The sequence below is a fragment of the Microtus pennsylvanicus genome, chromosome 1 (assembly GCF_037038515.1).
Source record: "Microtus pennsylvanicus isolate mMicPen1 chromosome 1, mMicPen1.hap1, whole genome shotgun sequence".
Taxonomy (NCBI): domain Eukaryota; kingdom Metazoa; phylum Chordata; class Mammalia; order Rodentia; family Cricetidae; genus Microtus; species Microtus pennsylvanicus.
This window is the reverse complement of record NC_134579.1, coordinates 163002801-163024925: the sequence shown is the minus strand read 5'-3', so window position 1 is coordinate 163024925 and position 22125 is coordinate 163002801. Positions and strand designations below refer to the sequence as shown.

Sequence of the window (22125 nt, the reverse complement as noted above, 5' to 3'; positions counted from 1 at the left end):
ATTATGAGGTTCTACATGCCAGTGATGTTTGCTTGCTTTCTAATAGAGCACAGCAGGGTGGGATATTGGGCATCATGACTGATACTACTGGGAAAAGGAGGGCTGGGAGGGCTGATGGAGCAGGTAGAGACAAATTGAAAAAAAAAACAACCTTCAAAATGTGCTTCAGTGACACCCTTCAGGAGGGACAATAGGATTGGGCATCTCAGTTCAAGACACTAGACAAGCATTGGTAAAGCATGAACATTTATATTTAATTTACATTTTAACAATTTGCACATAAATAACAATGTAAACCAGTACGTAAACATAAGATAGTTTGTTGTTCTAGCAAAGTAAAAAGCCAATAACTTTGGTCAGTTTTAACTCTGAGGAAAAAAAAAAAATAAAACCACTGTTAATTGTGGGCTCAACACTCACATGTAAGAGGCCTAAGGGGAAGTACAGATGGCAAGAAAAGCAATTAGTACTTGTCAAACTCCTCCCAACAGGAGGAAAACAATGTAAGTTCACAGAAAGAGAGCATATTTGGTGTCAGTGTCATGTCACGCTTTGGTTTACCTACAGTTAAGGATTATTTTCATCAAACACAGATGCGTCCAGAAATGTCAGTTTTGAGCTGGGCTGCAACTCAGTGCTAGCTTGCTTGCTAGCGTGTGTAGAATCTCTGGTTTTGATCCTGGTAGGTGTTGAGAAACCCATCATGCTAGTCAACAGATAAGGCTCTTGGGTTTCCCTGGAAGATCTGAAGTTTTCCTCTTTGTGTGTTGATATACAAAACACTAAACTAAACATCAGACTGAAAGGGTGAGGAGGTGTCAGGGTTCCAAAGGAGGGGGATGAAGAAAGTAGAGTGGAGATGGGAAAATGATCTTTGTGACCCAACTGACACAAATGTAGCACAAAAAAAAATTAAATCGAACAGATGATGTTCAAAAGCAAAATGGCGTTTCTGTTCCTCCCGAGTTGCTACATGGCCCTTACCTCTGCACCAAGGTGCTATGGTCTCTGGTAGTAGGCAAGGTGGTGCACAAGCACCGTGTGCGATCGTGAGGTCATGGAGTTGCAAGCAGAATCTCAGAAAGAGGTTCCTTCTGCTCTTTAGGAAAAGTAGGTTCTTTTACATGGCTTGGCTCACAATTTAAGTGGTTATAAATATATTATATATACACATGGTATAGTGGTATAAATAGATTCATAAATATACATCATTCTTCGCTACACCTTGAACACCAACAGGTAACCTTTGGGCCTAGACGAGTACAAGACAGAACAACCCAGCCTACCATTCCAGAGCACACACGCTCAGCTGAGTAGCAAGTCATGAGATAAGACATCACTTCCTGCACTCCTACTGGGTACACTCAATGAGGTAATTGTTGTTGAACAACTTTGCAATGCCCTTTCATCTTCAATTAAATTAATTATAAAATGCAAAAACACAAATACTGAGAACAGCTGAGTTTTACAGAAATTACAATTGATGTGTTGGGGATAGGAATGTTCATTACCCGCTTAACCTAAGATGACAAGAATACCCGTTTTTTTTTAATTTGTTTGTTTTGTTTAGCTTTCTGTTCATTTTGTTCGTATTTTAAGTGTGGCCTGAGCCTATCGACACCAAATCTTTCTTGGTAGGGCACCACCTTTGTGCAATTTTGACATTAAGAAACAAAAACAAGTCAACAACAAAATGACACCCAGACTCAAGTCCCCAACCCACACACACACACAATTATCTGTGCTTGAAGACAGATTCTCGGTGGTTTTAACATGGCATTTTTCTCTTCTTCACATTTTCAGATAACACACTGGGATGCCAAAGTCATGTGGCCACTCAGAATGGTCCTATGACATTGGAGATAGGAAGACCCTATGTTTTTGGTGGGACAGGCTGGCAAAGCCTTCCTGTCACTATTTTGGTAAAATTGTGGCAAGGAGGGGAAAAATAAACTATCATTGGAAACATAAAATATTTCCTTTCTTATTCCTTCCCCTCAAATTATTGCTGAGTAATTCTGCACACATATCCCCAACTTACATAACGTTGTTCAAATGATACTATCCTCTGAGTCAATACACCAACCATATGACTTTGGCAATATCAAGACCTCATTTTAAAGCATTATTATAGAGAAACATGGTCTGAAATCACACAGCTGTCTACTAAGTCTCAGGTATTTCAACAAATGTGCAGAAATTATCTACAAAGAATGGCCACAAGACAATAACATTTATACTCAAATTACAAAGAATCTTTCCAGTCATTGTAAACTTTTTTAATTATTGCTTTTTGAAAGATAAACTGTATAATAAATTATGAAGGACTATCATTGAAAAAATAATTATGGCTAGGCAATAGTTTTAGTAATAGGAAGGCTATGCAAACATATCCACACAAATATTCAAAATACACAGGTTCAAATATATAGACATGGCTGTAAATAAGTATATATATATATATATAATATGTATATATGTATATATAGTGAGTCTTTGCCTCATTTATGCCCTGAGATTTTTGGTAACTTTGGAGTCCTTCTTAAATTCCAGAGGTGTGGGGAACTACCTCCTGCCAGGAGATCTTTGCAGACCTGGAATTGTTCACAAGCAATTCAATACAGGCACCCTGACTCACCAAGTCATAACCTAAGAAGCAAAGCAAAAACAAAACACTTATTTTCTGAAAATCTTAAGGATCCATCGGTTCAACTGTTTCTTGTTTGACCTTTACAGGCACCAGAGGTAGTGGGTTGCTGTGAGGCAACTTCATGAGGGACAGGTCTGATGACTCATAGAGGCTGCACCCTGAGGAGAGGAGTCCATTCCCCATGTTTCTTTGTAAAGACACTTTCAGACCAGTTTCCTCTTTCTCTTTTCTGACCACAGATAGAATCTCATTCTCCACCATAGAGGTCACATCCATGTTGTCCTCCATGTCCTCAAGACGGTCAGCATTGTCACTAATGTCGAACTTTTCGATTTCTTCATTGATTCGGGTAAGATCCTCCAAAGGCAGCCCAGGGGCTGGAGCCACGGGACAGTTGCCCTTCAGGTGGACCTTGAGGCTGCAGAGATGGATGTAGCTCTTGTGGCATTGGGTGCACTTGTGGGGCCGCTCGCGGGTATGCAGTCGTTTATGCAGCTTCAGGTGCACAAACTGGGTAAACTTGGCAGGGCACACCTTACATTGGTAAGGTTTTTCTCCAGAATGCAGTCGAAGGTGGGTCTTTAGATTGCTTGTGCTGCTGAATCGCTTGTGACAGACCTAGAGTGTGGAGACAAAAGAATGCAGAGAAAGGATAGAGGGAAAAATCATTAAGATTAAATATTACCAATAGTAAATATTAAATAAAATTACCGATATTAAATATTACCAATGGAAGGGGCAAGACAACAGGCCAATACCTAGCAACCTTGGAAGACCAAAAGCCTCTTAACGGCACTGGCGGTGTGGTAAGCAATAAGAGGGAGGCACTGTTTCTCTGTGGTGATTTCCTCACCCACTGAAAGCTAACTGTGGCATCCACCCATCACTACAGCCTGTGAGCAGCTGCAGAGCCTCCAGGAGCTTCACAGGACCAGCAGCCTGTGGCCAGGCAGGTACCTTGTGCTGGCTGAAACATCACTGGAAGCCAACACTACAAATATTTTCTACCAAGGCCGAAAGCTCTACCCAGAAAACACTGCCCACCTGACATTCATGTGGCTTTTCTCCCGTGTGCACCAGGTAGTGTTTCTGCAGGTGGGCGAGCTGAGTGAAACCCTTGTTGCAGGTCTGGCATTTGAAAGGCCGTTCTCCACTGTGCACTCTCAAGTGAACCTGGGAAGAAGCCACAGGCGTTAGCTCTAGAGTTGAGATGAGGCTTACCACTTAAGTGTCTGTTCAAAGAGTCAGATGTGTGCGATGTTAAGGCCTTTAGGAAAAGGCATCAAGACAAACCCACATTTTCAGCACTCAGCAGGCCGCACCCTCACAGCCCAGGCCCAAGCTGGGTCTCCTATAGCTCAAGTGCAGTTAAAAACCTGCATCCCGGCAGTCAAGTACAACCCGCACAATGTCTGGAGGCCTACCTTCAGGTTGGAGAGCTGACCGAAGGTCTTGGCACAGACATTACACTCATACTTGATCTTGCCGTTCTGCTTCTTCAGCGGGTAGGGAAGGGTCTTGTAACCAGTCATGTTTCTTTTGTTTTTGATGAGATTCATGGCTCCATCAGTGCTGGGGGCTGCCATCACTGCTGAGGTAGCTTTGGGTTGTACCACGTGTTCGGACGTGGCTGCGGTTCCCGCTGTTGGAGAACCACTGGGGGGACTACTCTCGTCCTTCATGCTGGCGGCAGCCCCGGTAAGGGAAAAGGCACTGTGGGGTGCTGGGACAAGCATCTCTCTGGGGTGCTCCGGTGGAAGCAGCCTCCGGGCTCCATCTGTGGGCAGGGAACTTGGTAGGGAAGCTGGGGTGAGCATTGGATGAGGCAGGTTGCCTCCACCAAGGAGGTTGCTGTAGACAGGATACAACCTGGGGAAGAGGCTGAAGTTGTTGATGCCGTTGATGTTGTTCATGGTGCTCAAGCCATTGGAACTTAGGCCATAGGGTGGCAATAGGAACTTGGGGTAGTGAGCATTGTAAGAGGGGATGAAAGCTGGTGGGAGGGGGGCAGGTGTGTAGCCAGGGTAGGAGCCCAGGCCCTCGGAGCCATAGGAAGCATTCAAGTAGGAGTAGGAGTCCCGGGGTTCCGGGGGACCGGGCACCAGGGGCGACACAGTGTTCCCAGGGCTGCCGTGGGGACTGGAGCTCTTGAGGCTCTGCTCCGGGCTGCTTGCCGGAGGGCTTGGAGTTGTGGAAGATGGAAGCGGGCTGTGGGTAATGTAAGTGGGTCTTTCTATCCCGTAGGCCAGGGACGCTTTCAAAAAGTCTTCCGGCAGAGGTGCCCGGATGGGGTAAACAACCCGAGGATAGAAGGGCATGTCAGGGCTCCCATTTTTCCTAAAGCCATCCATGTCCTTTTCTGAAGTGAGGGGTGAAATGTCGGAACGGTAGAAGTCCTTCCTTTTGGAGGAATTGGAGTCCAGTTTCAGGATTTCTTTCACGCTGTACTCTCTCTTGGGGACATTCTTTGGGTAAAGTTCATTTTTCTCACTACTGTATTGCTTTGGGTTGCTTTCCATGTGTGCTAAAATGAAGAAGAAAGGGCGGTTACTCAGAGACTGTGGAGAACCAAAGTGAAATCAGAAAGCATTCTCTCTTCTTGAGAAACTCCGAGCAGCAGCTGGCAATGCGAAGGCTAGACAGACACCTGGCCCCTCACGCCTCTCCCTCCAGAGGGCTCTGGGCCACCCACTCAGAAGAGCTGCTCCTTTTCCTCCAAGGGGAATGAGGACAACAACAAAACCCGGGAACAATGGCAGTAGCCTGCACCCAGTAAGTAGCAGCGCCGCTTCCATGGCAGCCTGCACTCAGCCGCGGCAGCATTTGGACAATCTCGTTTTCCATTAATGCAAACTATGATAGAAAAGTGCTGTTCAAGCTGGAACTGTAGAGCCTTCACTCAGATGGGGTGGAAAAATACAGGGGTGGGGGCTGTCAGAGGTTAATAAGTCATTCTGATGTTTGCAGTTTACCTAAAGGAAACCGGCACACTCTGCAGCCTTAGATGGAAGATTCAAACTAGTTGAAGTAACGAGCAGTCATCAATTTTCAACTCGATTCTCTTTAAATAGGGACTTCCATAAAGCCCTGTTCTAATTGCCTGTGCCAAACAGATTAAGGACACGGATGCTACCCTTTATGGCCATTGTTGGACAGCACTGGAATTTCACCAAGGTTCTGGTCTAACTAGGCTACCATCTGGGCTGGCTCCTGGAATCATGAGGCGTGACAGCCACCTCTGCCAAACCACAACAGGTACTTCCCAAGCCAGTTCAATTACTTACAGCACCAAAGAAAACAGAGGCAGCTAAGAGGAAAACATTTACTCCTAGAGACAGCATGTATTGCCTGGTAAAGCTCAGAAGCAGTGAGGACCTTTCTAGACTATCTACCGTCATCTGGCCGTATTACACAGGGAAGATGAGGCCCGCAGGAAAAGTCTCAGCTCAACTTCCCTTGACAATAACACATATGATACATAGGCTGAGCTCTGGTTCCTGGATGCTCCCTCAAACAGGCACTCCTACACCCACGAGTGTGCTGAGGGCAATGGGGGGTGGGGTGGGCAGCACATGGGTGCAGGGGGTGGGATGAACATGCTCCAAGTAGAAGCAAGATTCTTGGCTTCTGCCATTGAAGATGTAGCAGATTCCGGATGACGTTTAAGACATGGGAAAAAAAAAAGTATCCTTTGTACCCTTATAAAACAGCCTGTTGGGCTTAACTGAGAAGGAACTCCAAGCTTGCCACCTGATAGGTCTGAAGGCGAACTAACTCTTTGGAAGCCCAGAAGTAAACCTTTCCAATCCATTCTGCAGGCTGACAGCCAGAGGGATTCAATTCCAGTTGGAAAGCCCTTTAGAGGATGTTATCTCCCGCAGCTGTTATCAGTTACCCCTGGGCAGCCAGAGCCCCAGAATAAACACAGTGAACAACACTATCAGGGAAGATGCTGGTGGGGTCAGTGATGGAAAGCTTGCTGAGGGAGAGCAATTTCTCAAGCCTCTAAACCAAAATAAATATCCCCTTATCAGGCCAATATCAGTCTTTCGGTGAGGCCCAGCAGGCAGGAAGTTCAAATTGTCACTTTTGTTTTTTAAAGCTAAAATGGTATAGGAAAAGAGACAAGTAAGCTGGAAAACTGATAGGCAAGGCACCCCACAGTCACAGGAAGGGATTTACTGGAGGTTGAGAAAAAAAAGAAAGATAATGACATCGAAGCAGTTCAGGTCAAAAGAAAAAAAAGGAGATTGTGTTGTGTACAACGCTCCTAACTCTGCCCCCCCCCCCCTTTTTGTGGAAGGGATGGGCCTTTTTCTGAAGCCTTGGTTGGTCAGGAACTTGCTCTGTCAACCAGACTGGCCAAGAACTCAGAGATCCACCTGTTTCTGCCTCTCAATTGCTGGGATTACCTCTCAATTGCTGGGATTAAAGGTGTGCACCACCACACCCAACTCTGCCATTTTTATGTGGCAAATCATGTCAAAGCCTCATAAAGTTTGTGGTAGCCCCACCGTGGAAATGTAACAAATGAAACTCTCAGCATAAGGAATTAGGCTCTCGCTTAGTGCTGCGCCCATGTTTAACCATGTGTTCTTGCTACGCACGTCAGTTACTGAACTGATCTGAAGCTAATGGTTGAGTCAACAAAGAATTCAAAACTTCATTTTCTCTGTGACACACGTAAGAGTCGTGTTCGGTGTCTCTGTATTCAGAAGAACAAGCCGACAGCTTATTCTGAAGGAGTATCTGCAGCCAACTGTCAGTGTCTCTAAAATACTTTACATCTGGAAATTATAGACTGTACATGAAGGTACATTTTTAAAAACTCATCCTTCAGCAGCTGAGTAATCAAAGGAGCTGGTATCATTTCTAACTCTCCCACTTAGCAGCTTGAGTTAACATGAAAAGGAAAAATCAAGATCTGTTTTTGTTCTTAAATCTTAAATGGCTGTAGGCGGACAGAGTCATTTCAAGAGTGAGCTGCCTCTGAGGTTCTGAATGGCTTAATTATGCCGACTCACAATTTCGATCTATAATAAGCAGCCCCAAGACTACAAGAAAGAACCTAGAAGTTCTGCAGTAGGCAAAACAAAGTCTGTTTTCAACTGAAACCGAGAAAGCAGATTAACATTCAGAAGTCTATAATTTGGTCAACTGATTTCTAGATGGGTTAGTTAGATAGATAGAAAAAAATTACCAAAAAGATTGGGAGGGCCAGGAGGTACATTTAATAGTTCTCTTTTATCTTCTTCCCTCCCTTTTCTTTCTTGCCAGTTTGTGATTTCTGGCCACTTAACTTTCCTTCATCCCATCCCTATTCTTTCCTCCTGTGGAAGTCCTTAGGGAAGATGCTGGACAGACCTCTATTGTGCTTTAAGCACGAAAATCCAGCACAACTCATCCTGGACACATGCTCTCCCTCGGAGGCCTGATGAAATGGTGGAAATTTTCCTGATCACAGTCTCAATCATCAGTTACCACACCTGAGCCAACAGGTTTCACAATCAGTGGCAGGAGCCGTGTAGTGCGACTGTATTGTTAACTCTTCCTTTAGTCGGAATATCAGACAAAGGAGGTGCTAACATGACACTCGGGAGAATCCTGACTAAATCAAAAGGAAGAGCTGAAGAGCAAAGATGCCATTTCACAGTATGCATGGGCATTCCTCCTGAACACAAAGAATCAACGCTTGAACCAGGCATGGTGGGCACATGCCTGTAACCCTAGCATTTTGGGAGTTCGGGTGAGATCAGTTAAAGGGCATCCTTGGCTACCTAGCAACTTTAAGGTGAACCTAAGATAAATGGGGCCCTATCTAAACAGTAATAAAAAGACAAAACGCAAACATGGGAGGAGAGAGATGGCTCCCTTTGGCCAGGCTGGATGGTACCCACTGTGCTCAGGGCAGGGGTGCACTGTGCTGAGTTAAGGGCCCTGGGCACAGAACCTATAGTGTGATCCTATGGGAAAGGTGCTAAAACTGTGAGTTTTCAGAGAACTGAAAATTCCTGAGAGCCTGAACATTGTAGAAGGGGCATAGAGGCAGAAGCAGGCAAATCTCAGAGTTAGAAGCCAGCCTGGTACACACAGCCAGTTCTAGGACAGCCGGGGTCACAGAAAGAAACCCTGTCATGAAAAACCAAAAATCAAACCTAAACAACCCCCCCCCCAACAAACAAAACCAAAACTTTCAAACCTTCAATTTTTTTTTTGTTTTAATCAAAAAGTGGTCATTTAAAAAAGTTCTATGAAATTCATCAGTCCAACCCAGGACATGTAAGCATAGTTACAAGAAAGGTTAGAATCTTTTATTCTTAGATTGTTCTGAAATAATTGACTGAAATAAAGGAATGCTTTTTAGGCCATGACAGAAACTTTGGCCAAACTACAAAAAAAAAAAAAAAAGTAAAAGCTTATAAACCTAAGGAACCAAGAATCTGTCGAGATAAAGTGATGGGTGGTTACCGTAAGACTGATTAAAAGATGAGATTAATTCATTTTACCATAAGGAAGGAAGCTAAGATATGAAATCTTTTAGGGTTATTCACTGAGACTACTTGAAAAATTTTGACAGTTTTTCTAGAAACAGCCCTCCACATGAGAGCTTTATTCACAGGTATCTTTACAAGATTTCAATGACCACGCTAAGCCCTGACACATTATGGCATGAGGGACTACAGCCAGCATGTTCAACATGTCCACACCGGTCTGCATTATGCCTCCAATTGCCCTCCCCTTGCATAAATTCAAATTGGAAATACATTTCTTCCTGTAACTTTCTAAAGATTCAGAGTAGATCATTATATATATATATATGTATGTGTGTATAATAAACATATACAATAAATATTTGATAATTAAGTTTCATAATAAGGTCTAGGGATATTAAAAATGTTTTCCTCTTCCTAGTCTTACTAAAGCCACCTACTTAGTCCAACAGGTGAGGAAGCCATATAATTAAACAACATGTTATTAGCTCACAGGGGCAGAATTGACATGACTGGCGTTTTTCTTTTTTCTTTTTTTGTTCTGTAATCCACTTACTGAGATTCATCACTGTGAGCTCTCCAGGATAAGGATAGTTTAGCCTCTCTGCAAAGTCCCGACAATACCACACAAGAAGTTCCTGGTTGGCAGGGATGGGCTTAATGGTGTAGAAGTAGATGTTCATCCCGTTCTGACAGGCAGCCAGGTTTTGCTCGCGGGCAGAGTGAGCTGGATTCACGTAGCGCATCCAGTTGCTTTTCTCCTCATTAAAGCCATCGATGAAGTGGTGGAACTCCTCTCTGGAGTAGATCTGTCCCAAAGAGAGCAATGATGCAGGGTGAAAGGCGGCTAGCCCAAAGCCAGGGAAAGCTCCCCCAAATCTCTCAGCATAAATGAACCACGAGCAAGCAACACAACCCATGTGATTCCAGCTCTCATTGCCTAGCTAGAGAAAGAACCAAATCACTGGTCTGGTGAGACCAGAATCAGAAGAAATGAGGTAAGGCGGATTTTGTCAGTTACCTTTTCCATTTCAATTTTATGGTCTTTTCAGGGGAAAGGGGTGTTGCGGAGAGAGTGGGCAGATAGCCAAAGAATAAAACACAGAATCTCCTCTAAAGAACAGCCTGGAGTGGGTGAAACTGCCACCAAGAGGTACTCTTGTTACAGTAGCGAATAGCGAATGGGCACCTCTGCTCAGCACACTTCCAACTATGCTGACTTTTAGTGCTTTGAGTCACTGGGCAGACGAACAAGCAGAGGACTACGTCAAACTGGGTCTCAGCTTTTTTCTATGGCCTCTGTACTTGTGTTTCCAACACCTCCGCCTGGGGCTCAGACTCTGCAAACATCCTCCACCCCCAACCCTGAGTCCCACAGTAACACTTGTTCAGATGAATACTTGGAACCCTGCCTTTTTGTGGAAACACTGGGTGGGGCAAAGGTGAATTTCACCTGCCATAACAAAGCGAGCCACTGGCAGAGGCCAGGTTTGACAGTCTACGGAGAAGTCACTTCTCCTCTTGGTAAACATGTGCAGCCTCGTACCTCTCTTTCATGCCAGGGGAGTAGAGATTCCCTGGTAGCTGTGAGGAGGCTGGCTAAAACGGCACACACAGAACCACGCTTTAGGGCTTTTGGAAAAAGAAGAGGAAAAGAAAATATATGGTTCCGGTAAAGAAGAACACGGAATTTGTCCTACCTCTGGCTAACAGCTGTACTCACAAAACTTGGTAAAAAGGCACAGTTAAGACAGGGGGGTAAAAACAAGACAAAAACCAAAACACTCTTACTAAAACCAAGGGGTAATAAACTCACTCCTTAATCTTCTCCAGAAAGTTCCTTTCTTTGAAGAGGCACCACCTTCCTGCAGACCCCAGAGCTTTCTTTACACACAAGACAGTCTCCAAGAGGTGCAGTGCTGCTGGCTCACCCCAGAGAGCTCTACGGGCAGCAGGCTATTGCCTTAATCTTAGTCACACACTGGCTGTGTGAGCAGTTCTGTATTTCTCTCCAACGTTATCAGAAATAAAAAGGAACTCTGTCCCTTTAATACAGGCAGTAAACAGCAGAATCAGTTTCTTTTAAGAGTGACTTCCTGTGAACTGTGAGGGGGATGTATGTGGCTTCATCAAAGCAGCCTGTGAGAGCTTCCGCGGTGTGTCTTGTTAAGAGAAAATGTAACAAGACTGGGCGAATTCAGCTATCAAGAGGGGTTTTCAAGTTTGTTTACTCTGACGCGCAAACTTCCAGGAACATGGGGTTCCAGCGCTCTTGCACTAGGGCGGAAACAGCTAGCCGCGGGTGTCTTGATCCCAGTCGGTTCTCCACTACAGTTTACTGTATCCTCATTTAAAAGCCAAACTGTGGGTGTCATGGAGTCACATACACTCCAAGAAAATAAAATCGTGCGTTTGTGCAACGCACACCGATGCCTGCCTTTCCATCTATTATCAAGAAGATTAAACACGTGCTGACTCATAGTACAGTTACAAGAAATGTCACTGGTTTCTCAACTTGAACATCTCTTTGACTGTGTCATTTGCATGAAACCCTTTCATTCCTCACAACAGATGTTCATATTCCTGCCCTGGAAGTCAGGCTCTTCCAACATGTGAGGGGTTTTATCCCCCCCCCCCCTGTGTTTGTTGCATGTGAACCACTGATTTAATTCCTTCCTCCCAAGGAAAGCCTTCCACTTACTTATTATGATGATGCTGTACATCTTTAAATGAAACAGAACTGGGAGAGTAATGGGACACTCAGGCGTTTCTTGACTATTTTCAAAATGACAACGTATTAATGACCATGTCAAAGTGTCTTAATTCAGACCATTTGAGGCCGACATTAACAGACCTGTATGGCTCACATCTGAGAAGGGTGATAAAGGTAAAAAGACACTCATGTTCCCACACTGTCGGTCCTGTAGCATTATATTTCAACACCACGTAATTATTAAACAAATAAAAATTGAGAGCAAATAATTCTTAACAAATCTACAACTACAGTGTAGAAGTAACAAGTTAGATGTCTGGAAATAAAATGTCTTAAATGTAGAAGAATCTCTCAGGAATAGCTTCATTAGACATTTCCTAAGCAAATTCTTTCTAAGTTACTTATGCAAAAGCATCAGTCAGGGCAAAGCATGATGCAGTCTTGGCCGTATCTTCGGGGGATGTGTACTTTATGTCTGTATGGGAAAGTGCTCACAAAATTCATATAGTTCTTCATTTCCAAACTGAGCATGTCAGGGACATCTTTTGGAAAGGGAGGCTGACATTTCTTTATCCACTCCCAATTCAGATTTTACCCATGAATCGCATCTCCTAGGGCACCTCAGAGTCCTTGCAAACCCTGGAATCCCAAACACGACTGTATAGGTCTGAGCTTTGAAAGAGTTGTGCTAAGCCAAGTCTATCATGTCCCATCATGCGGGAATTTTCCTTATGCTTAGCAACTTAAGATACTGACTAATGTAACAGTTCTACAGTGCAGATGGATTTAAATAAGGACTTCCGCGCTCATTCTCTGCCCCACTAACCCACCTTCTACCTATCCTTTCCTAATGACATTTCTCTTCAAGATAATTCATTTATGATAACTCTTCCATTCAGTTGAAGTGAACTCAGCAAGAAATCAAGAAAGGGTGAAATCTAAGGCTTGGTGACTCATTACTACTTCCTCGAACAGAAATGCAAATGAGCCTGCCCTTGAAGCAAGCAGCAAGCTGTTTCCTTTCATCACAAAGCTCTATGTAATGAGTTGCAAAAATCAAGATTCGCATGTAGTCCACATCTAACCACCTACAGCCAATATTTCCAAGCGGTTTCATCAAACTTGCTCAGAATTCCAGTGTTGCCTTGAGTGAGCCCCATTGTTTCCCATAACTGGTTGAAAAGGAAGTGACCCCGTTCTTTAAGTTCCATCTACCCCCAAATATTGAAAAGTCTTCAAAATGTTTCCTTACTTACCCGCCAAAAATATTTCCTGTTGGCGTTCTTGGGAACTGTGTCATTGGTGTAGATTTCGCCTATCAGGGGTCCAAACCTCGTTCCCTTCGGTATGTACTCCTTACTCACCACTCCAGTGACCTAAAGAGATTAAACATGAACTCATTACACAAACCCAAAGATGTCAATCTTGTTATTTCAGTGAACTGAATTGTCAGTCGATGACCTAGCAAGACATCCATGAGGCCTCCACAATTTATACTGCTTTATTTCAGGGATGCCATCGGTCTTTCAACATTATCCGGTCACTGAAAATAGTCCAGCGGATTGTTTGCTGGTGTCTGTGGCTCTTGCTTCATTTCTTTTCATGCTAGAAGACCAGGAGATCAGCATTCTGTTCTAAGAGAATAAAGCTGTGGAGGGAGATGTCAAGATTAGACCCTTCAGTTCCCTCCTTCTCCCTCAAACCATAAACACAGTGTACTTTAGGGGAATAAAAGAGTTTTAACCTCAGAAACCAAAATAATGCTCTTTAGTTCTTCCACCGAGGCCAAAGGAACCAGAAACCAAACACATTAAGTTTTTTTTTTTTCATTCCAGATGAGGCTTCCCCCTCCCCTTCTTTCCCTCATAGCTTGTAAGGGCTCTTTACTAGAAGAAAGATCTTTCAAGTAACTTTGTTCTTCTCTAACATCTACTCAATGGTGGTCAGAAGTCCCTCTTTGAAATGGAATGTGTAATGAGGAGACTGTGGCTTCTAAAAGATGTGGCTTCTAAGATCTGAGGAAATGACCTTTTCAGACTGAAGCCTTCATGCATTGCAGCTCTGAGAGGTTTACTAAAGAAACATGTTAAAACTATGGCAGCTCTTCCTTGATCAGAACTTTTCTTTTTAGGGTAATTTTTTTTTTTAAATTAGATACAAACTAGGAAGCAATTCAAATGAACTCTAAGAACTAGTCAGAGTTCATCTTTCACAGTAGAGATTTGTTTTCTCAATTTAAATTTTGTTCTGGTTCAAAACAGAAAGGAATACCTTACTGAAATGGCCAAGGGCAGTGTAAAAGATAGTATTTATTTCTACTTTTATTTTTCTTGGTGGCGCTTATATAAGTATATGCCTGAAACAGCAGGTGGAGATAAGTGAATTAATGCCTGTTCAGATGGTTTGTGGTGGAAGCCAGGACTTTGGTTACACTACACACTGGTACCTCATTCAATCCATCAAAAATTTAACCTCGGTCTATTAGGGAACAAACAAACTTACATAGCTTGGACAGAGCACTCTTTCTCATGTTGGTTTTTTTTTTTTAAATCATCAAATGCCCTTTTTCTTGGGCAATCTAATATTTAATATACAGTTAATGGTGCATTCTTGAGACAGGAAAGGGGTGGAGGAAGAGAAAAATTTCTATACTCAATACAACTCGAAACACAGTTGGTGAGTTAAAAGTGTTATTTTTGGTCCTATATGAATTTGTGGCAAAGGTCTGAAAAAGGCAGATGTTCATGTCCTCTGCTCTCATTTTATCTGTCTATGCTTCCAAGAACACTTCAGCATTGCTGCTGTCTGTTACAGCCCAGCTTTGGAGAGACAGGAACATCTCAGAGCAGAGACTCTGGAGACGAAAATACACACAGAAAGCCTGGCTAGTCTTCGCTGGTCACGGGCTTGTTTAGGACAAATTATTGAACTTACTTTGTAAAACTCATGGAATTGTCTTCTATAATACACAAATTATTAGACATTTACATTTGAATGCTTATTCCATAATATTAAAATGCCAAACAGGAAAAACAAATAATGACATTTGTCAGTGAGCCAATAATTAGCAGCTGATAATTTCAACATATCCACTTGAAAGCAGTAATTTTGAGAAAGGCACTCGACTGGTTCCTCAACTTGGTTTTAAATTACAGCCTCCTGCAGACGGTGTCTTCGGAGTCGGAGCCCCGATTACCAACAAGGGGCACTACACTGAGGTCACAGTTTCCCTTCCAAATTGCCTTCCCTCTCCCTCCAGAACGGCCTCTTGGTTTTCACCTATCAGTCTTACCCTAAGAAAACACATTTTCTTGTGGCCAAAAGGAAGTTAATTAGAATCTTGTTCCTACAACCAAAGAATGTGGGGAAGGCATAAGCTATCTAGTGCCTCTCATGCACAACTCTGGACTCGGCACTGTGGATGTTTACATCAGTATTGGAAGCACCTGCCGTCTATAACCTCACAATCACAGATGAACAGACAAGACACGAGAACAACGAAAGAGCAAGTAGCCTTTTTAAGAAAGAAAGTACTGGTGTGGCTTCCTATCTCAGCTACTCTGAAGGCTGAGGCAAGAGATTGGTGAGTTCAAGGTCAATCTGAGAAATAGAACCAGACTGAACTTTGATCTTAGATGATTTTTATGAATAACATAGAACCTTAATAATTAGCATTCCTACTATAAACAGAGCTGAGAGGTACAGAAAAATGAACACTGAGAGACAAACAAAGACACACAATTCAGCGTTCTGGGATTAGAGGAATCCTGTTGCGTCGAAGTCACATATCTTTCACCAGCCGGGGTGGACGCCTCTAATCATAGTATGAAGGATGCGGAAAGATCACCGGCTTCTGGCCTGTGTTCACACTACAGACATCTCAAGATTCTATCTCAGAAAACAACACCAGCTCAGCCATCTATATCCACTCTAAACTCAGCATGCTAATAACACACAGCAAACACCTCCGTGTCAAATACACGTCCGCTTTGTTAGTCAAAGAAGACATAAAAACTGTAGCTCTAAGATGGGGACAGGAGCCAAAGCTGTTCTTAATGGAAAGTAGAAAAACCAACGTAGAGGCCTCCTGGTCCTAAAAGATCCAGATGAGTATCATAGCTCAACCCCACCTCCCTAACCCATTGTTTACAGCATTCTATCCTAGGATCAAGCAAATGGTACAGAGGAACTTGGCCTGTGCTTTGAGCAGTACAGTGCTAAAAACACTAATTAAGTGTGTGTGTGTGTGTTCACCTAACGCAGGAAAGAAACTTCACTGGAACTGACCAGGGTCCTAAAGAATTACTGCTGGGGACTGGCCGCTATGTGCCTTCTATAAACCTATCAGTAAGAGAAAGAGGCCTGCAAAGACTGCCCATGCTTCATCTGCCCCTACAGAAGCCCTTCACGCTTGCTTTATGTACTGAGCCGACCCTTCTGCCACCTGGGCACATCTGTCTCTGTCAGGGCTTTGGCTATAGAACACAAACTGTCTGGAGCTTCAAGACAAAAACCAGGGCTTCTTTTTAACTTTACAAAATAAAGTTTATTAACAGTTCAGGATGAAATGAATGGGAATATGGAATGAAAATTCGATACTAAGGACAGCGTGGGTTTGTTTGTTGACTTTTAAAACAATCCACCCTTTAGATAGTGTGCAATATACACGCTGAAGAAAGCACAGGGATTTGAAAGAGACACTATTTGGTTCCCAATGTTGTCCGAGCTTCCGCACTTCAAATTAAGAGTATTTTAATTGCTTGTGATCTTTCTGCTCCCAAAATCTCATCCAGCTAGATTTTTTTCTCTCTCTATTTTGACTGTAAGAGCATAGATGTCAGTCTGTATTTTGCTCCATTTTTCACAGGAATGGACAGGTGATTTTGAAAGGTTTCCAACGTTGTTATCTCTCTATTAAAGGAAATGCGGTAATGCCTTGCCTTCCACTACCAAATCAAAGAGTTTGGAGGTGGAATTGCATGTTATGGTGAGATCCTTTCCAGATGGCTCACCTTAATAATGGATCTCAATCGGAATGGACACCAAGTCCTTGCGATCTGCCCGATGCTTGTCAGCACTCAACTCCAAATCAGAGTCTCAGAGGAGCCAAGTGTTCCTGGAGGACAAGCCACCCCAGCTGACAGCAGAAACCTGGCCTGGACACTATTCCTAAACCTCCAATTGACTTGTCTGTAGTCAAATACTCGCAGATTATTTCAGGAGGCCGAGGGGAAACTCCCCACAAAAGAATAACCCCCCAGCTTAAACGTTCTCAAAGTTTTAAATAGCACGTCTGTATTTGGTTTTAGATCTGGAAATAGGAAGTAAGAACAGCCTCGATAAAAAGTGCGGCGTGATTCTGAGCCAGATCTAAAAATTAACGTTAAGATCAGAAATACAGCTTGTATGTTTTGTTTTTAAACCAAGGGGGTGGGGTGGTGGGAAGGTGCTGACACATAGCACAAATTCATAATGAAAAATGATCTTGCTAAAAAAAAATTCCCCAGGATGTCAGCACACAGTACATAAAGTAACAGCTTTTGCTATTTTAATGAAAACATTTAAAGATGACTGAGATAAATCAGTCAGATAAAACCTGCACGTAGAAAGAAAGGCCCTTTCCCTGTTTCCCCGGCTCCTGGGACTCACAGCACTAACTGAACAACGAAAGGATGGTGATGTATGTAAACATTTCAGCGAGGCTGGTGCTTCTGTCCCGGTGTGGTTTGCATCTATCATGCCCATAATGGCTCAATTCTCTTTCACCACCCCTAAGGAGCTGTCCCAAAGTTCAAAACGGGGGGTGGGGGGGGGGCACGGGACTGAGACACACATTTTGGTGTAAGCATGAGACAGGATGATATTGAATTTTGTTTCCTGGTTGCTTTTGTGATGAAGAGGTACACTCCCTCCTATTCAGCTGTTCCACCTAAGTAAAATATGGAAAGAAGGACAAAGAATTCCAACTTCCTACTGCTACAAAGAACTATCCTCAGGAACACAAGTACTCTCTCTTCCTGGTTGCTTAACATTACAGAAATGGGGAAGAATTCAGCAGAAAAAAAAAAAACAGGCTTAGTAAAAAGATAAATAAAGCCACAGTGACACCAAGAGGGACCAGAGGAGCATGATCTAGAAACACCTGGAGCAACCAGAGAAGTTTGCTTCCAGTCTGTGCCTAACTGTAACGACATAGCCTTTGGGGAAGTTGACTATCTCTCTGAACCTTGAACTAAATGATCTAATAGCAGAAGTCCACTCAGCCATGATTTTCAGTAGAATGACAAAAATTGAAAAACTTAAAGAACTGAACCGAGAAGGACATTGTAGGGTAACAAAGCGGGGACCCACAAAATGGGGGTCTCTACTTCTATCCTGATAGGCTGAAAAGACAACAGGACATAATTGACCCTTTTGAGTGGACAGATATTTAGTCAAACATGATGCAGCAAAAAAAAAAAAAACGGACTACACCTTTTAAAGCCACAGCCAGGCCTCAAACCCCCAAACAAATGCTACATTGACTCCAAGAGCTATCCGCTCAGAGGCTTCTATTGCTTTCGGGAAGAGGTATAATTAAAGCTGACCTCTGGGGTTACAGTTTTTAGGGAATATTTATATACAAACTACAATTTAAATTTTTTTATATAAAATCTAACACCATTCTCCCATCAGAAAGAAAACAAGGTGACGCTTTAGTGAAACTCAAAGCTGAATTCCTCTCTTTAAGTTTAGATCTCTCTCCCCCTCCCTCTTTCTTAAAAACATTGAACTCAGACACACAAACAGGAAAGAGACAAAGTATTTCCCGACTCGGGGACTTTCACATGCTGCTCCTTCGGGAAGGAGGAAAGGGATTCAGCGTGGCCATACTGAATACTCCCAGGAGCAAATCTGGGACTTTTACAACACAGGACCCCCTTAAGACAGTAGGCATCAGAACCCACTGTGGGTGGTGTTAATGGTGGGAAGTCTGCTGAGATTGATCCTCAGCAACTTGGCCCCTCAAGAGAGCAACGGCCAGAGGTAGAGTCTCAGAGCAAGAGGTGGCTCTGCAAATCACTTCCCAGCCACACATCTCACCGGCTTTAATTGGTATATAAAAGGGTAAACACAAATCAGGTGCTCCTCAGTTGCTTGTCCCTTTGAAACAACAAAGAGGGTACCCACTTCAGAAGCAAGCGGGCCTGCCAGCCTGGCCAAGGCAAAGGAGCTGCCTCAGGTAAACAGTGGTTAGTGAAGTCATCCTGACAGAGGACACTTTTACATGACCCTCTTCCTTCCCGGTTAATGCCATCACTTCAGTTAATAAACATGTCAAGGTTTCGAGAATAAATTTAGAAACCCAGCTAATAAAGCTGGCTCGTTAAAAGAGAATAAAGCCATCTCGGGAGCAAAAGGAGACAAAAGAAAACATCTTTTTCTCAGAAAATTTCCTTTAAAGTTGTGTAGGACCGGGCCCGTGGGACGAGGAGCGATGCAGCTCCTATACAGCTCTGCCCACCAGAGCTGCAAGTCAGCTCTTCCAAGACATGTCAATTTGCCAAAAGATTTAACTGTTTACTAATTAGTGCAGAGCAGCTGACGGGAGGAGGAAACCAACAGGAATTGGCTTGAAGGGAAAGCAATGAAAACAGCGGCTAGAGCGATCAATTATTTGCCAATACATAGAAATACTCACAATGCTCACAGAGAGCGGGGAATTAACCCAAGTGCCAGTCAGTCTTCAATAAGGCAGAGGCTTACCTCTTTGCTGTTGCTGCTGGCATACTTGAAAAGCAGGTTCCTTGGTAAGGATGCCTCTGCTTGAACAGAAGTACCCCCGTCGGCGCTGGAATCCCAGGGGTGGTCATTCACTATGTAGGTACACTTCTCTTCAAACTCAGCCTCTGTCCATAAAGTCATATCAGCTTCCTCCATATCCATTTTCATGATCCCAGTCCTCTCTGCTAACCCTTGAAACTTCACGGAGCTGGAGCTATACTTAGGGGCAGCCTGGAAGAGAAGGGAAAGGCCTTTAATCCCCATTGTCCGGCGTTCCTGTGGCTCCCTCTGAGAGGCTATGACTAACACAGTAGTCTGAAGACTTTAAAAGCTGATGGAGTACTTGTACAGTTGAGTAAGAGTCCAAAGCCGTATAAAGCAGACTGCCTTGAAGAAGCACGATTTTAGAATGCAACCCTTGGCTAGGGGGAAAAATTATATATATATATTTCGGCAACTCGGGAGAAAAAGAACAGCTATCTTTGAGCAATCCTTGATTTTACCTCTGAAGGCAGAATATGTTGTGGGCGCTGCTGCGTCCTGTGTCCCGGGACGCCTGGGGTCATGGCCGCCAGACCCTCAGTGCCTTGGAAAAGCTGCCTCAAGAAGTGTCACAAACAAGGAGAGGAAGAGGAAGGAGCGCTGTCTGCCTCTGAATGAAGCTAAAAATGGAAAGCGCGTGTGGTGCAGGAGCGGAACCCAGCCTGCCTTTTCCAAATGGGGAAGACTGAACTTTCCCACCAGCTCCCTATGCGAAACAACTTTCAAAACAACTGGGTTGTGTCCCCCCCCCCCCCCCCCCTCTGGTGCGCTCTGTCTCTTTCATCCTCCAGCAGCGAAGCACGAGAGGGATTGCATCCTGCCAGCATCAATGAGTACCAGCCTTCCCGAGCTCTCATGGACCACAGGAAAAGAGAAATGGGTGAAAGGTGCTGCAGCCTTTTTGGATCGGTGGTCATTTCAAGCCAGAGAGGAATAAAAACAAAATATAAAAATATTCATAGAATTCCCCGAAGAGAATTCCTTTAGGAACTCTCGGCTACAAATAGCACTTTCCATCTAAACGTGAAAGTGCACAAATTCCCAGAAGTCACTGCAGGGGCACAGCTTACTGTAACTAAGTCATACAGAAGACGCGGGGATCCTCCTGGAATCAGCCCTCGGAAAGAGTGCTTTCCAGAGAGGAAGAACAAACGCAACGCATTCCCACACAGACGCGGCAGATTAAAAATTAGGAATAAGGATATCCATGTAAGAACACGCGCTAGGAAAACGTAAACACTGCGGGAGCCCCTCGAGGTGCTTTTCACATTTCCCCACATCTTCCCTAAATATCATGCTCCTGGGGTAGGGGTGGGAGGGGATGTTTAGTTGTCTTTGACCCAGTTACAACTTGTAAGGTCATGTTGGACAAACGATGTTAAATTTAATAAAATTGAAAACCTAAGCCAACCCGGGATAGTTGCTTTGCTGGCAGCGGGTGAGGAAGCGGACTAGAACCACTACTGAAATTTCAGTGAATTGACAATTATGTCTAGAACTGAAAGGGTTAATGATTCATACGGAAAAAGTCTTTTAAATGTTTGACAGTGCTCCGCGCATTAAAGCAGAAGCCTTGGTTTCTGCTGCGGCTGCATTCTTAAAATAAATAAATAAAAATAAAAAAGAAAGAAAAAAAAGAGAAAGGAATGAAAAGTTTTCAAATCAGATTAAAAAACAGAATCCAGTTCCTTACCAAGGTCGTACCCACACGTTTTTCCAAAAGAAGATCCAACATCTGAGATAAGGTTCGCTCATGTCCACCCAGTCCACATCCTCCCGCGTCCCGGCCGGACTGAGCAGCACTGACGCGCACCTCGGCAGTCCCTCCTTTTCTACGGCCGCGGGCCGGGCTGGCTCCGGGCGGACAGGTGCTGCGCGCTGCTCTTGCGTCTCAGCAACACTGGAGGGCCGAGTGTCACGGCAGCACTGTCGCTCTTCCTCCTCCCTGCCTGCCGCAGACTTTACCAACTGACGGGTCTGATTCACTCCTACCAGCCGCCGGGATGGGGGCGTGGCCGCACCTGGACGGCCCAGCCGTGCGGCGGGGTTCAGGGTCCCCCCTCCCCCCCGCCGCCCCCGATTGCGAGCCGCCGCAGCTTCCTCTCTTGGCAAGTGGATTTCAACACGGACTGGGAATCTTCTTACTTCCCTTTCCAGGCGCTCGCCCTCCACGTTTACTCACGCTGCGCTGCGATTGTATTCTAAGTACTCCAGTTCGCCTGCTTCCTGTCGCGGCAGAATGGGGCGGGGTAGGGGGGGGGGGACACTCCTCCTCCGAAGAAAACCCAAATCACCTAAACTCGGTGTCTCAGTTACAGGATCCGACGTAGTTGGAAGAACAGAGTTAAAGTATTTTGGTTTCACATGCAGCACAAGGACGCTGTGGCAGTCCTGGAGTCGTTGCCAATGAAATAAATATTCTAAGGCGTTTCTCCTCTACTATTTAAACATGTAGAATTTCATTT

At 44.2% G+C, this 22125-nt stretch overlaps 1 protein-coding gene across 3 annotated transcripts; it reads right to left on the bottom strand.

The window, feature by feature from the left end:
• Positions 1-239: 239 nt before the first annotated feature.
• Prdm1 (PR/SET domain 1) lies at positions 240-21566 on the bottom strand. 3 transcript variants are annotated; one of them, XM_075944349.1, is made up of 8 exons: positions 21354-21505; positions 19962-20040; positions 19601-19849; positions 13111-13230; positions 9698-9950; positions 4075-5174; positions 3695-3823; positions 240-3268 (listed from the first exon to the last, which is right to left on the bottom strand). In XM_075944349.1, exons 1-8 carry the CDS (start codon positions 21413-21415, stop codon positions 2693-2695), a joined length of 2568 nt encoding a protein of 855 aa, XP_075800464.1. In that variant the 5' UTR covers positions 21416-21505; the 3' UTR covers positions 240-2692. The 3 variants fall into 3 exon arrangements, with proteins under 3 accessions (XP_075800464.1, XP_075800455.1, XP_075800444.1); XM_075944340.1 differs by lacking the exon at positions 19962-20040 and having other exon boundaries at positions 21354-21566; XM_075944329.1 differs by lacking the exons at positions 3695-3823; positions 19962-20040 and having other exon boundaries at positions 21354-21483.
• Positions 21567-22125: the final 559 nt, after the last annotated feature.